Raw genomic sequence first — 15,474 nt, forward strand, 5'->3', positions numbered from 1 at the left:
CATACCACACTCAGGGTGCAACCTACACCATACCACACTCAGGGTGCAACCTACACCATACCACACTCAGGGTGCAACCTACACCATACCACACTCAGGGTGCAACCTACACCATACCACACTCAGGGTGCAACCTACACCATACCACACTCAGGGTGCAACCTACACCATACCACACTCAGGGTGCAACCTACACCATACCACACTCAGGGTGCAACCTACACCATACCACACTCAGGATGCAACCTACACCATACCACACTCAGGGTGCAACCTACACCATACCACACTCAGGGTGCAACCTACACCATACCACACTCAGGGTGCAACCTACACCATACCACACTCAGGGTGCAACCTACACCATACCACACTCAGGGTGCAACCTACACCATACCACACTCAGGGTGCAACCTACACCATACCACATTCAGGGTGCAACCTACACCATACCACACTCAGGGTGCAACCTACACCATACCACACTCAGGGTGCAACCTACACCACACCACACTCAGGGTGCAACCTACACCATACCACACTCAGGGTGCAACCTACACCATACCACACTCAGGATGCAACCTACACCATACCACATTCAGGGTGCAACCTACACCATACCACACTCAGGGTGCAACCTACACCATACCACACTCAGGATGCAACCTACACCATACCACACTCAGGGTGCAACTACACCATACCACACTCAGGGTGCAACCTACACCATACCACATTCAGGGTGCAACCTACAACATACCACACTCAGGGTGCAACCTACACCATACCACACTCAGGGTGCAACCTACACCATACCACACTCAGGGTGCAACCTACACCATACCACACTCAGGGTGCAACCTACACCATACCACACTCAGGGTGCAACCTACACCATACCACACTCAGGGTGCAACCTACACCATACCACACTCAGGGTGCAACCTACACCATACCACACTCAGGGTGCAACCTACACCATACCACACTCAGGGTGCAACCTACACCACACCACACTCAGGGCTGCAACCTACACCACACCACACTCAGGGTGGCAACCTACACCATACCACACTCAGGATGCAACCTACACCACACCACACTCAGGATGCAACCTACACCACACCACACTCAGGGTGCAACCACACCACACCACACTCAGGATGCAACCCACACCACACCACACTCAGGGTGCAACCCACACCACACCACACTCAGGGTGCAACCCACACCACACCACACTCAGGGTGCAACCTACACCATACCACACTCAGGATGCAACCTACACCATACCACACTCAGGATGCAACCTACACCATACCACACTCAGGGTGCAACCTACACCATACCACACTCAGGGTGCAACCTACACCATACCACACTCAGGGTGCAACCTACACCATACCACACTCAGGGTGCAACCTACACCATACCACACTCAGGGTGCAACCTACACCATACCACACTCAGGGTGCAACCTACACCATACCACACTCAGGGTGCAACCTACACCATACCACACTCAGGGTGCAACCTACACCATACCACACTCAGGGTGCAACCTACACCATACCACACTCAGGGTGCAACCTACACCATACCACACTCAGGGTGCAACCTACACCATACCACACTCAGGGTGCAACCTACACCATACCACACTCAGGGTGCAACCTACACCATACCACACTCAGGGTGCAACCTACACCATACCACACTCAGGGTGCAACCTACACCATACCACACTCAGGGTGCAACCTACACCATACCACACTCAGGGTGCAACCTACACCATACCACACTCAGGGTGCAACCTACACCATACCACACTCAGGGTGCAACCTACACCATACCACACTCAGGGTGCAACCTACACCATACCACACTCAGGGTGCAACCTACACCATACCACACTCAGGGTGCAACCTACACCATACCACACTCAGGGTGCAACCTACACCATACCACACTCAGGGTGCAACCTACACCATACCACACTCAGGGTGCAACCTACACCATACCACACTCAGGGTGCAACCTACACCATACCACACTCAGGGTGCAACCTACACCATACCACACTCAGGGTGCAACCTACACCATACCACACTCAGGGTGCAACCTACACCATACCACACTCAGGGTGCAACCTACACCATACCACACTCAGGGTGCAACCTACACCATACCACACTCAGGGTGCAACCTACACCATACCACACTCAGGTGCAACCTACACCATACCACACTCAGGGTGCAACCTACACCATACCACACTCAGGGTGCAACCTACACCATAACCACACTCAGGGTGCAACCTACACCATACCACACTCAGGGTGCAACCTACACCATACCACACTCAGGGTGCAACCTACACCATACCACACTCAGGGTGCAACCTACACCATACCACACTCAGGGTGCAACCTACACCATACCACACTCAGGGTGCAACCTACACCACACCACATTCAGGGAGAAGAGCCCACAACCTACAGCACCCCACACTCAGGGAAAAGCACCCACAACCTACAACACCCTCACTCAGGGAGGAGCGCCCACAACATACACCATACCACACTCAGGGTGCAACCTACACCATACCACATTCAAGGAGGAGAGCCCACAACCTACAACACCCCACACTCAGGGAGAAGCGTCCACAACCTACAACACCCCACACTCAGGGAGAAGCGTCCACAACCTACAACACCCCACACTCAGGGAGAACACCCCACACTCAGGGAGGATCTCCCACAACCTACAATACCCCACACTCAGGAAGGAGGGACCACAACCTACAACACCCCACACTCAGGGATGAGGGACCACAACCTACAACACCCCACACTCAGGAAGGAGCGCCCACAACCTACACCATACCACACTCAGGAAGGAGCGCCCACAACCTACAACATTCCACACTCAGGTAGGAGAGCCCACAACGAACCCCTGAAAGCAATTACCCAGGGATTTATGTCCGTCAGCATACTCACCTGAGTGTCCTGTAGGTTGAGGGAGGACAGAAGAGGACAGTGATCACCTACAGACATCAGAGCGTCCGTTGTCACCTTACTGCAGTGAGACAGTGTGAGAGAGGTGAGCAATGGGCAAAAGGAGGCGAGACTCTGCAAGACACAAAAACGGAAAGTGAGACAGCGAGAGCGAGAGGCGGAGGCGAGAGGCGGCGGCGAGAGGCGGAGGTGAGAGACAGAGGCGAGAGAAAGCGAGAGACAGCGGCAGCGAGAGGCGGAGGCGCGAGACGGCGAGAGGCGGAGGCGAGAGACAGCGAGAAGCGGAGGCGAGAGACAGCGAGAGGCGGAGGCAATAGACAGCGTGAGGCAACGACGAGAGATGGCGAAAGGCGGAGGGCGAGAGACAGGAAAAGAAGCGGAGGCGAGAGACAGGAAAAGAAGCGGAGGCGAGAGACAGGAAAAGAAGCGGAGGCGAGAGGCGGCTAGAGGAGGAGGTGAGAAACGGGGAGAGACAGCGAGAGGCACGAGGTGAGAGACAGCGAGAGGCACGAGGTGCGAGACAGCGAGAGGCACGAGGCGAGAGACAGCGAGAGGCACGAGGTGCGAGACAGCGAGAGGCACGAGGCGAGAGACAGCGAGAGGCACGAGGCGAGACAGCGAGAGGCACGAGGCGAGAGACAGCGAGAGGCGGAGGCGAGAGACAGCGAGAGGTGGAGGCGAGAGACAGCGAGAGGCGGAGGCAATAGACAGCGAGAGGCGGAGGCAATAGACAGCGAGAGGCGGAGGCAATAGACAGCGAGAGGCGGAGGCAATAGACAGCGAGAGGCGGAGGCAATAGACAGTGAGAGGCGGAGATGAGAGACAGGAGAAGAAGCGGAGGCGGAGGCGACTAGAGGCGTAGGTGAGAAACGTCGAGAGAGCGAGAGGTGCAAGGTGAGAAACGGCGAGACATCGAAAAGCACGAGGTGAGAGACAGCGAGCAGCGAGAGGCGGAGGCGAGAGACAGCGAGAGGCGGAGCCAATAGACAGCGAGAGGTGGAGCCAATAGACAGCGAGAGGCGGAGCCAATAGACAGCGAGAGGCGGGGGCGAGAGACAGCGGCGAGAGGCGGAGGTGAGAGACAGCGGCAAGAGGCAGAGGTGAGAGACAGCGGCGAGAGGCAGAGGTGAGAGACAGCGAGACGCAAGAGGTGAGAGACAGCGAGAGGCACGAGGTGAGAGACAGCGAGAGGCACGAGGTGAGAGACAGCGAGAGGCACGAGGTGAGAGACAGCGAGAGGCACGAGGTGAGAGACAGCGAGAGGCACGAGGTGAGAGACAGCGAGAGGCACGAGGTGAGAGACAGCGAGAGGCACGAGGTGAGAGACAGCGAGAGGCACGAGGTGAGAGACAGCGAGAGGCACGAGGTGAGAGACAGCGAGAGGCACGAGGTGAGAGACAGCGAGAGGCACGAGGTGAGAGACAGCGAGAGGCACGAGGTGAGAGACAGCGAGAGGCACGAGGTGAGAGACAGCGAGAGGCACGAGGTGAGAGACAGCGAGAGGCACGAGGCGAGAGACAGCGAGAGGCACGAGGCGAGAGACAGCGACAAACACGAGGTGAGAGACAGCGAGAGGCACGAGGTGCGAGACAGCGAGAGGCACGAGGTGCGAGACAGCGAGAGGCACGAGGTGCGAGACAGCGAGAGGCACGAGGCGAGAGGCACGAGGCAAGAGACAACGAGAGGCACGAGGCGAGACAACGAGAGGCACGAGGCGAGACAGCGAGAGGCACGAGGCGAGAGACAGCGAGAGGCGGAGGCGAGAGACAGCGAGAGGCGGAGGCGAGAGACAGCGAGAGGCGGAGGCGAGAGACAGCGAGAGGCGGAGGCAATAGACAGCGAGAGGCGGAGGCAATAGACAGCGAGAGGCGGAGGCAATAGACAGCGAGAGGCGGGGGCGAGAGACAGCGAGAGGCGGGGGCGAGAGACAGCGAGAGGCGGGGGTGAGAGACAGCGGCAAGAAGCGGAGGCAGAGACAGCGGCGAGAGGCGGAGGGTGAGAGACAATCATGAGAGGCGGAGGTGAGAGACAGCAAGAGGCAGAGGCAGCGAGAGGCGGAGGCAGCGAGAGGCGGAGGCAAGAGACAGCAAGAGGCGAGAGACAGCGTGAGGCAACGATGAGAGACGGCGAAAGGCGCGAGAGACAGCAAGAGGCGGAGGTGGGAGGCAGCAAGAGGCGGAGGTGAGAGACAGGAGAAGAAGCGGAGGCGGAGGCGACGAGAGGCGCGAGGTGAGAAATGGCGAGACAGCGAGAGGCACGAGGTGAGAGACAGCGAGAGGCACGAGGTGAGAGACAGCGAGAGGCACGAGGTGAGAGACAGCGAGAGGCACGAGGTGAGAGACAGCGAGAGGCACGAGGTGAGAGACAGCGAGAGGCACGAGGTGAGAGACAGCGAGAGGCACGAGGTGAGAGACAGCGAGAGGCACGAGGTGAGAGACAGCGAGAGGCACGAGGTGAGAGACAGGGAGAGGCACGAGGTGAGAGACAGCGAGAGGCACGAGGTGAGAGACAGCGAGAGGCACGAGGTGAGAGACAGCGAGAGGCACGAGGTGAGAGACAGCGAGAGGCACGAGGTGAGAGACAGCGAGAGGCACGAGGTGAGAGACAGCGAGAGGCACGAGGTGAGAGACAGCGAGAGGCACGAGGTGAGAGACAGCGAGAGGCACGAGGTGAAAGACAGCGAGAGGCACGAAGTGAGAGACAGCGAGAGGCACGAAGTGAGAGACAGCGAGAGGCACGAAGTGAGAGACAGCGAGAGGCACGAAGTGAGAGACAGCGAGAGGCACGAAGTGAGAGACAGCGAGAGGCACGAAGTTGAGAGACAGCGAGAGGCACGAGGTGACAGACAGCGAGAGGCACGAGGGTGACAGACAGCGAGAGGCTGTCTCTCACCTCGTGCCTCTCGCTGTCTCTCACCTCGTGCCTCTCGCTGTCTCTCACCCCGTGCCTCTCGCTGTCTCTCACCTCGTGCCTCTCGCTGTCTCTCACCCCGTGCCTCGTTCTCTAGCTCTCTCAGTCTCTCACCTCGTGCCTCTCGCTCTCCATGTCTCACACCTCTCGCTGTCTGTCACCTCGTGCCTCTCGCTGTCTCTCACCTCGTGCCTCTCGCTGTCTCTCACCTCGTGCCTCTCGCTGTCTCTCACCTCGTGCCTCTCGCTGTCTCTCACCTCGTGCCTCTCGCTGTCTCTCACCTCGTGCCTCTCGCTTTCTGTCACCTCGTGCCTCTCGCTGTCTGTCACCTCGTGCCTCTCGCTGTCTCTCACTTCGTGCCTCTCGCTGTCTCTCACTTTGTGCCTCTAGTGACACGAGGTGAGAGACAGCGAGAGGCACGAAGTGAGAGACAGCGAGAGGCACGAAGTGAGAGACAGCGAGAGGCACGAAGGTGAGAGACAGCGAGAGGCACGAAGTGAGAGACAGCGAGAGGCACGAAGTGAGAGACAGCGAGAGGCACGAGGTGACAGACAGCGAGAGGCACGAGGTGACAGACAGCGAGAGCACGAGGTGACAGACAGCGAGAGGTGTGAGACATGGAGAGCGAGAGGCACGAGGTGAGAGACTGAGAGAGCTAGAGAACGAGGCAGAGGTGAGAGACAGAGAGTGAGAGGCACAAGGTGCAGGTGAGAGACACCGAGAGTAAGAGGCACGAGGCAGAGGTGAGAGACACCGAGAGTGAGAGGCACGAGGTGCAGGTGAGAGACACAGAGAGCGAGAGACACAAGGTGGTGGTGAGAGACACCGAGAGTGAGAGGCATGAGGCAGAGGGGATAGACACAGAGTAAGAGGCACGAGGCAGAGGTGAGAGACACCGAGAGTGAGAGGCACGAGGTGCAGGTGAGAGACACAGAGAGCGAGAGACACAAGGCGGAGGTGAGAGACACCGAGAGTGAGAGGCATGAGGCAGAGGGGATAGACACAGAGAGTAAGAGGCACGAGGCAGAAGTGAGAGCGAGAGTGAGAGGCAAGCAGCAGAGGTGAGAGACACTGTGAGAGGCAAAAGGCGGAGGTGAAAGACAGCGAGAGGCACGACGCGGAGGTGAGAGACACCGAGAACAAGAGGCACGACACAGAGGTAAGAGACACCGAAAGCTAGAGGCATGACGCGGAGGTGAGAGACACCAAAAGCGAGATGCACGATGCGGAGGTGAGAAACACAGAGCGAGAGGCACGACACGGAGGTGAGACACAGAGAGTGAGAGGCACGAGGCAGAGGCGAGAGACATCGAGAGTGAGAGGCACAAGGCAGAGTCAAGAGACAAGGAGAGTGAGTGGCATGAGGTGCACGTGAGACATTGAGAGTGAGAAGCACGAGGCAGAGGTAAAAAGACACCGAAAGCAAGAGGCAGGAGTTGCAGGTGAAAGATACCAAAAGTGAGAGGCAAGAGACACTGAGAGCGAGAGGCACGAGGCAGTGGTGAGAGACACCGAGAGCGTGAGGCACAAGGCGCAGGTGAGAGATACCAAGAGTGAGAGGCACGAGGCAGAGGTGAGAGACACCGAGAGGCGAGAGAAACCGATAGTGAGAGACACAAATGAGACACCGAGAGCGAGAGGAATGAGGCGCAGGTGAGAGATATCGAGAGTGAGATGCACGAGGCAACGGCGAGAGACACCGAGAGAGAGAGGCATGAGGCAGAGGCGAGAGACACCGAGAGTGAGAGGCATGAGGTGCAGGTGAGACATCGAGAGTGAAAGGCATGAGGCAGAGGTGAGAGACATAGAGAGTGAAAGGCATGAGGCAGAGGTGAGAGACATAGAGAGTGAAAGGCATGAGGCAGAGGTGAGAGACACAGAGAGTGAGAGGCATGAGGCAGAGGCGAGAGACACCGAGAGTGAGAGGCACGAGGCAGAGGCAAGAGACACAGAGAGTGAGAGGCATGAGGTGCAGGTGAGACATCGAGAGTGAAAGGCATGAGGCAGAGGGGAAAGACACAGAGGGTGAGAGGCACGAGGCAGAGGTGAGAGACACCAAGAGTGAGAGGCACAAGGCAGAGGTGAGAGACATCGAGAGCGAGAGGCATGAAGCAGAGGTGAGAGACTCAGGATGGAAGGGGGAGGCCGGATGAGGAGGGATGGAGGGTTACCTTAAGAACTAATGGGATGTGATCATTCCAGTGGTGCAGGGAGAAGTCAGAGACCTGAGAAAGTCTGAAAAACAGCAGTGCGGAGAATTACAATCACAGACATTATGGTGAGGACCTGAGGGTAGGATGCCTAGAATAACAGAAGATAGTCGAAAAAGTGAGTATAAAAAGTCTACATGCCCCTGGTAAAATGACAGATTTTTGTAAATAATCCTGCCAAGAAGAAACAGTTCAGAACATTTTCTACCTTAACGTCACCGATAATCTGCACAAACCACTTAGAAACAAACTGAAATAATTTTTAAGGAGCCAATAACATAAAACTACAATATTGCTATTGCATAAGTGTTCACTCCCTCTGATAATTGAGACCATAGTAGGGTCATGAGAATCAGCTGTTCACATTTACCCTCATGTTACATAGTAGTGAGAGCTCGCCCACCGTCATGTATACCTTTAAGGCCAAAGAAAGTGTCGCTGTTCTAGGAGGATTTTCCTGATATTTTCTGGAAACAGCTGACAACACAGCAAAGGGTCTCACTGAGGAAAGTGACCAAGAGAGAGAAAGGGACAAAAACATTTCTTCCATCAGATCTACCATGGACCAAGTGGACCAAGTCCATGGTAGAAAATTAGTTTGGAGGCGGAAAGAGGCCAACAGCAACATTAAAGGAGCTGCAAGGAATTCTGGCCAGTACTGGTTGTGTTATTCATACGTCTGATCTGTTGGGGAGGGGGAAAGAGTGAGCCTTTCCTTACAAAACATCAAGGCCCAGCTGTATTTTACCAAAAAATCCCATCACATGTGCCAAAAGCATGTGGGAAATGTGTTCTCTCTGATAAGACCAAGAAGGAACTTTAAGGTCGGAATTCAAGAAGGTGCAAAGTCAGCACCACACATCCCCCTGCCCACAGTGAGGCCTGCTGGGGGCAGCATTATGCTGGGCATTTCAGCAGCTGGAACTGGAGATTTAGCCAAGAGGGAGGAAATTAAGAAAAGAACAAACATCAAACAATTCTGTATAGAAACCTTTCGGCCTCTGCTAAAAATCTGAAAATGAGGAGGTAATTAACCTTTCATCACAATGCCCCAGAGCAACTCCCATATCAGCAAAAGACCGGGGTCACCAGGAGAAGATAGAAGTTCTGGAATGGCCGAGCCCAGACCTGAGACCAAGGGGAAATCTGTGTTGACCTGAAGAGGGCGCTGTAGACAGGAAACCCCCACAATCTGCCAGAGGGAGAGGAGGGGGCAAAGATCAGTGTGTCAGTGTTCTGGGGTTTCCAGGTTGCTTCTGAATGTTTTGCCCTTAGTTAAAATGGAGTTTCTGTGCTGTGTGACCTACTTCCCGTTCATCTGTATAAAAACCCGCCCATAAGCTTAGGCGGCTTTCACACTACGTTTTTTTAACATGCGTCCTGAACGTTTTTTTAACGCAAAAACGGATCCAGTGCAAATGCGTTTTCATTTCAATGCATTTGCAATGGACTCGCGTCAACATGCATTCACCTGCATTTGCGTACGTTATAGTGAGGATCCAGCGACTTGCAGTTTTTTAACTTTTTTCAAAAACGCTACTTGTAGCGTTTTTGAGCTGCGTCCAAATACTGTTTTTCACTGGATCCTGGCTATACTGCATGCAAACGTATGTGAACGCTGGCATGCTGATAGACAGGATCCTGCTTGCTCTACTGAGCATGCCCAGAAACCAGCCTGGCGTGATCAGTCTCTCTCTCCCCCACCTGAGAATGGCGGATGCTCGTAACAAAGGTAAATATCGGGTAACCAAGCAAAGCTATTCGCTTAGTTACCTGATGTTTACCTTGGTTACGTGTGCAGGGAGCAGGCAGCCCGGCTCTTAGCAGCTGCGGACGCTCGTAACCAAGGTAAATATCGGGTATTCAAGCAAGCAAAGCACTTCACTTAGTTACCCGATGTTTACCTTGGTTACCAGCGTCCTCAGCTGTCAGATGCCGGCTCCCAGTCTATCATGTTCAGATCCCCTCACTCCCGATCACGACTCCAATGCCCGCCCATAAACTTCAAGTGACAGGATCCTGCAAAATAACACATGCGTTTGCATGCGTTTTTCTTTGTAAAACCAGGATCCACTTTTACAGCAAAAAAACGTTCATGACACATGTTAAAAAAACGTAGTGTGAAAGCAGCCTAAGTCTACTTGCTTGAGTATACTGCTTCCTGTCTGCTCTTGCTCAGCTGCTCTCGTTACCTGGTTGCCTTTCTGGATCCTTGTGATTTACCCGAGGCTTCCTTGTCAGGCTGATCTCAGGTGAACTCCCGGCAGTATTGCTTCTACCAGCGGCTGGACGTCCCAAGTGTATGTAAGCGAAACTACCGGACAACTATATTGTGACTGACTTTCTGGAACTTTACCCGTATCTACTCTTTCTGCTAAAGATATGTTTGGACTTATTGAACTTTGCCAGGACTAATTGATACCTTATTCGTGTGGACCAAAACCAGGGACTTATCACCCGGTCACACCGGTGTGAGGATTTGTGCCACGAACTTTGTTCATTCAGATCTACGTTACCTGGACTGCTTATTTTCTGGACTATATTCGTAAGGCCCGTGTTCAGCGACATATACCGTGCTTCTGTTGTGTTTCTGTGTGTTATATACTGGGTACATATTGTTGGCTGTGTATTATATAAATTCCTTGCACCAAGAACCCGCTTCTGCTCTTCATTGCCCTAAGCGATAGGAATCCTCAAGTTCATACAATAGTTTTACACAGTGATTCTAGAGATGATACACCCCGACCCAAAAAGTGTTACGTCAGCACCGGAGTCCGCTCCAGCGACTTCTACTCCGATCGCCAGGCGACGCTGTGCTCCTGCCGTGAAGGGTGCTGGAGATGGGAGAGGAGTCGATGCCAGCGGCGCCGGTGGGAGCAGGCTCCGCTCATCCACTGGGCTGGGTATCCTTGGGATCTGCAGTACCACTGGCTGACTATAGGTGGTGTGTGTCTTCCAGCTGAAGTTGCCAGAGTTCAGCTACAGCCAATGGGAAGACACCACAGCCTTCTTAATTCCCCTCCTGTCTGCTGACCACTGCCAAAGATAGTTCTGAATTCCTGGTTCCTGTTCCACCCTGTTCTGTGATTCTGGTGTTCTGACTTCTGCTTGTTTCCTGACTACCCTCCTGCCTGCTGTTTTTGTACCTCACTGCCCGATTCGGATTTGACCTCTGCTACGTTTTCTGATTATGTCCTTGCCTGCCGATTCTGTCCCGGTTATGCAATTCCTGGTTTGACCCTGCCTCACGCCTACTCTCTCAGACTGCAGCCTTCCACACGTAGTGATCTCCAGGGCCCAGTGTAATTCCAAATTCCTGTATAGGGGTTAAAGGATGTCAGGGTTCTGGGGGTCCTGCTAGGTGAAGTAATTTCCCTCTAGCCTCCCCATTACAGCCCATCCGAGTCTGTGGATCCAGGCAGGCGTTACAAAAAGACTGAATGTGACAAATTCAAAGGAGACATCACCAAAGTATTAATGTAAGGCTGTACAGATTTATGCAATTACATTATTTTACTTCTATATATTTCTTTTTCTGACAGAAAAGATTTCAGGTCACCAAATTTTACATGTTGAATTCGACACAAAATGTAATCGTAGCTGTAGAGTGGAATCAAACTTTTGTTTTCAGCTTCCTCTCCATTGCAGAGATATTGGCAATAAAAGTATTTGTCGCCTAAGGAGTTAACGTTTGCTATATCCAAGTGGGCGCTATCAGAGAGATTTCACTGGGGGCGTGTCCTACTTATACCTGTATGATGCGGACCAATCATAAGCAAAAGGGCCAGCCCAGAACAGCTGAGTGCGAGATGTACAGACAGCCTGGTCTCACTGCACATCAGATATGTGATTACTGATACATCTCCGAATAGGCAGTGTGTGTGCGTGTGTGTGTGTGTGTGTGTGTGTGTGTGTGTGTGTGTGTGTGTGTGTGTGTGTATATGTGTGTGCCTCCTAGATGTTTTCGGTCTCGGGGTCTTTGATTCACTGACATCAATCTCACGCCTGTGATAATTACTTGGTCCATTGAGGACGTTCCACACTATTTCATAGCCACAGATTTCAAGCAATATGGGAAAGAAAAAGATCTCTGCTGCCGAAAAGCATCACTTAGTGCATAGCTAGGGCAAGGTATAAAAACCATGGTGCGTTGGCAATCGGGGTAATAAGGAGTTAATGGCAGCCCACAGTGCATAGCCAGGACATGGTATGAAAACATTAGCTATTTCACGAAAACATAACTGTGATCATCGCACTGTGAAGACATTTGTGCCTGATAAATAGCACAGAAGTGTTCGTGCAGATAAAAGCAGAATGAGGAAGGCTGCTAAAGTCCCATTACAAACAGCAAACCGGAACTTGAAGCTGCTCAAGTCCAGGAACCTCAAGGTGAAGGATCCTCTAGAACAGACCTGAGCAATGGGGCGGCCCGCGGGCCACATCCGGCCCGCCTACTCTCTGTGACTGGCCCGTCTGGCTCAGGGCGTCCTTGCTGGCCGGTCAGTGATGAAGGCAATCTGACCTGTTGTCCGGAGCTCCAGGCTCCGGGAGGCCCGTGGTCAGATTGCCCTCATCACACGCTGCGTGCCGGGTAGGGAACAGAGGACAGATCCTGCAGCGCCGCACAGTGCAGGCAGCGGAAAGCAGGAATCTGTCCTCTGTTCCCTGCCCGGCAACTTTCTCTGTGACACACACGCGCGCCCTGATGTCGTCAGTACGGCGCGCGTGTGTGTCATTTGAAAAGTTCCCGCCCGGCAGGAGAAGAAGCTGCAGCAGCCGGGGCCCGTACGGAGAGAAGCAGCGGCGGGGCCCCTACGAGAACAGCAGCGGCGGGGGCCCGTACAAGAGAAGAAGCATCTCGGCCCGTACGGAGGTACCTGAGGAGGGAGAGGTGAGTAATAACCTGAGGGGACAATGGGGGGAGGGGTGGGGGTAACTGGTGAGTAATATTTGGGTGTAGTGATGTAGTTTTACAGGTGTAGTATATAGGGGTCTAGTGATGTATATTACAGGTGCAGTATACAGTTAGGTCCAGAAATATTTGGACAGTGACACAAGTTTTGTTATTTTAGCTGTTTACAAAAACATGTTCAGAAATACAATTCTATATATAATATGGGCTGAAAGTGCACACTCCCAGCTGCAATATGAGAGTTTTCACATCCAAATCGGAGAAAGGGTTTAGGAATCATAGCTCTGTAATGCATAGCCTCCTCTTTTTCAAGGGACCAAAAGTAATTGGACAAGGGACTCTAAGGGCTGCAATTAACTCTGAAGGCGTCTCCCTCGTTAACCTGTAATCAATGAAGTAGTTAAAAGGTCTGGGGTTGATTATAGGTGTGTGGTTTTGCATTTGGAAGCTGTTGCTGTGACCAGACAACATGCGGTCTAAGGAACTCTCAATTGAGGTGAAGCAGAACATCCTGAGGCTGAAAAAAAAGAAAAAATCCATCAGAGAGATAGCAGACATGCTTGGAGTAGCAAAATCAACAGTCGGGTACATTCTGAGAAAAAAGGAATTGACTGGTGAGCTTGGGAACTCAAAAAGGCCTGGGCGTCCACGGATGACAACTGTGGTGGATGATCGCCGCATACTTTCTTTGGTGAAGAAGAACCCGTTCACAACATCAACTGAAGTCCAGAACACTCTCAGTGAAGTAGGTGTATCTGTCTCTAAGTCACCAGTAAAGAGAAGACTCCATGAAAGTAAATACAAAGGGTTCACATCTAGATGCAAACCATTCATCAATTCCAAAAATAGACAGGCCAGAGTTACATTTGCTGAAAAACACCTCATGAAGCCAGCTCAGTTCTGGAAAAGTATTCTATGGACAGATGAGACAAAGATCAACCTGTACCAGAATGATGGGAAGAAAAAAGTTTGGAGAAGAAAGGGAACGGCACATGATCCAAGGCACACCACATCCTCTATAAAACATGGTGGAGGCAACGTGATGGCATGGGCATGCATGGCTTTCAATGGCACTGGGTCACTTGTGTTTATTGATGACATAACAGCAGACAAGAGTAGCCGGATGAATTCTGAAGTGTACCGGGATATACTTTCAGCCCAGATTCAGCCAAATGCCGCAAAATTGATCGGACGGCGCTTCATAGTACAGATGGACAATGACCCCAAGCATACAGCCAAAGCTACCCAGGAGTTCATGAGTGCAAAAAAGTGGAACATTCTGCAATGGCCAAGTCAATCACCAGATCTTAACCCAATTGAGCATGCATTTCACTTGCTCAAATCCAGACTTAAGACGGAAAGACCCACAAACAAGCAAGACCTGAAGGCTGCGGCTGTAAAGGCCTGGCAAAGCATTAAGAAGGAGGAAACCCAGCGTTTGGTGATGTCCATGGGTTCCAGACTTAAGGCAGTGATTGCCTCCAAAGGATTCGCAACAAAATATTGAAAATAAAATATTTTTTTTTGGGTTTGGTTTATTTGTCCAATTACTTTTGACCCCCTAAAATGTGGAGTGTTTGTAAAGAAATGTGACAATTCCTACAATTTCTATCAGATATTTTTGTTCAAACCTTCAAATTAAACGTTACAATCTGCACTTGAATTCTGTTGTAGAGGTTTCATTTCAAATCCAATGTGGTGGCATGCAGAGCCCAACTCGCCAAAATTGTGTCACTGGCCAAAGATTTCTGGACCTAACTGTATAGGAGTGTAGTGATGTATATTACAGGTGCAGTATATAGGAGTGTAGTGCTGTATATTACAGGTGCAGTATATAGGAGTGTAGTGATGTATATTACAGGTGCAGTATATAGGAGTGTAGTGCTGTATATTACAGGTGCAGTATTTAGGAGTGTAGTGATGTATATTACAGGTGCAGCATATAGGAGTGTAGTGATGTATATTACAGGTGCAGTATATAGGAGTGTAGTGATGTATATTACAGGTGTAGTGTATAGGAGTGTAGTGATGTATATTACAGGTGTAGTGTATAGGAGTGTAGTGATGTATATTACAGGTGCAGCATATAGGAGTGTAGTGATGTATATTACAGGTGCAGCATATAGGAGTGTAGTGATGTATATTACAGGTGCAGTATATAGGAGTGTAGTGATGTATATTACAGGTGCAGTATATAGGAGTGTAGTGATGTATATTACAGGTGTAGTATATGGGAGTGTAGTGATGTATATTACATGTGCAGTATATAGGAGTGTAGTGATGTATATTACAGGTGCAGTATATAGGAGTGTAGTGATGTATATTACAGGTGTAGTGTATAGGAGTGTAGTGATGTATATTACAGGTGCAGTATATAGGAGTGTAGTGATGTATATTACAGGTGCAGTATATAGGAGTGTAGTGA

The 15,474-nt window shown here is 52.0% G+C and overlaps 1 protein-coding gene across 3 annotated transcripts in view; it reads right to left on the reverse strand.

Moving 5' to 3' along the window:
• The window catches only part of LOC142316963 (F-box/LRR-repeat protein 6-like), a 122,045-nt gene that overhangs the window by 47,501 nt on the left and 59,070 nt on the right, over positions 1-15,474 (reverse strand). For all 3 annotated transcript variants that reach the window (XM_075352794.1, XM_075352795.1, XM_075352793.1), the window contains exons 4-5: positions 8,099-8,162; positions 3,000-3,131 (exon numbers count right to left, since the gene is read on the reverse strand). In XM_075352794.1, the coding sequence (XP_075208909.1) occupies positions 3,000-3,131; positions 8,099-8,162 (196 nt within the window). The remainder of the gene's footprint in view (positions 1-2,999; positions 3,132-8,098; positions 8,163-15,474) is intronic.

The sequence above is a fragment of the Anomaloglossus baeobatrachus genome, chromosome 6 (genome assembly GCF_048569485.1).
Source record: "Anomaloglossus baeobatrachus isolate aAnoBae1 chromosome 6, aAnoBae1.hap1, whole genome shotgun sequence".
In the NCBI taxonomy this organism is placed as follows: Eukaryota; Metazoa; Chordata; class Amphibia; order Anura; family Aromobatidae; genus Anomaloglossus; species Anomaloglossus baeobatrachus.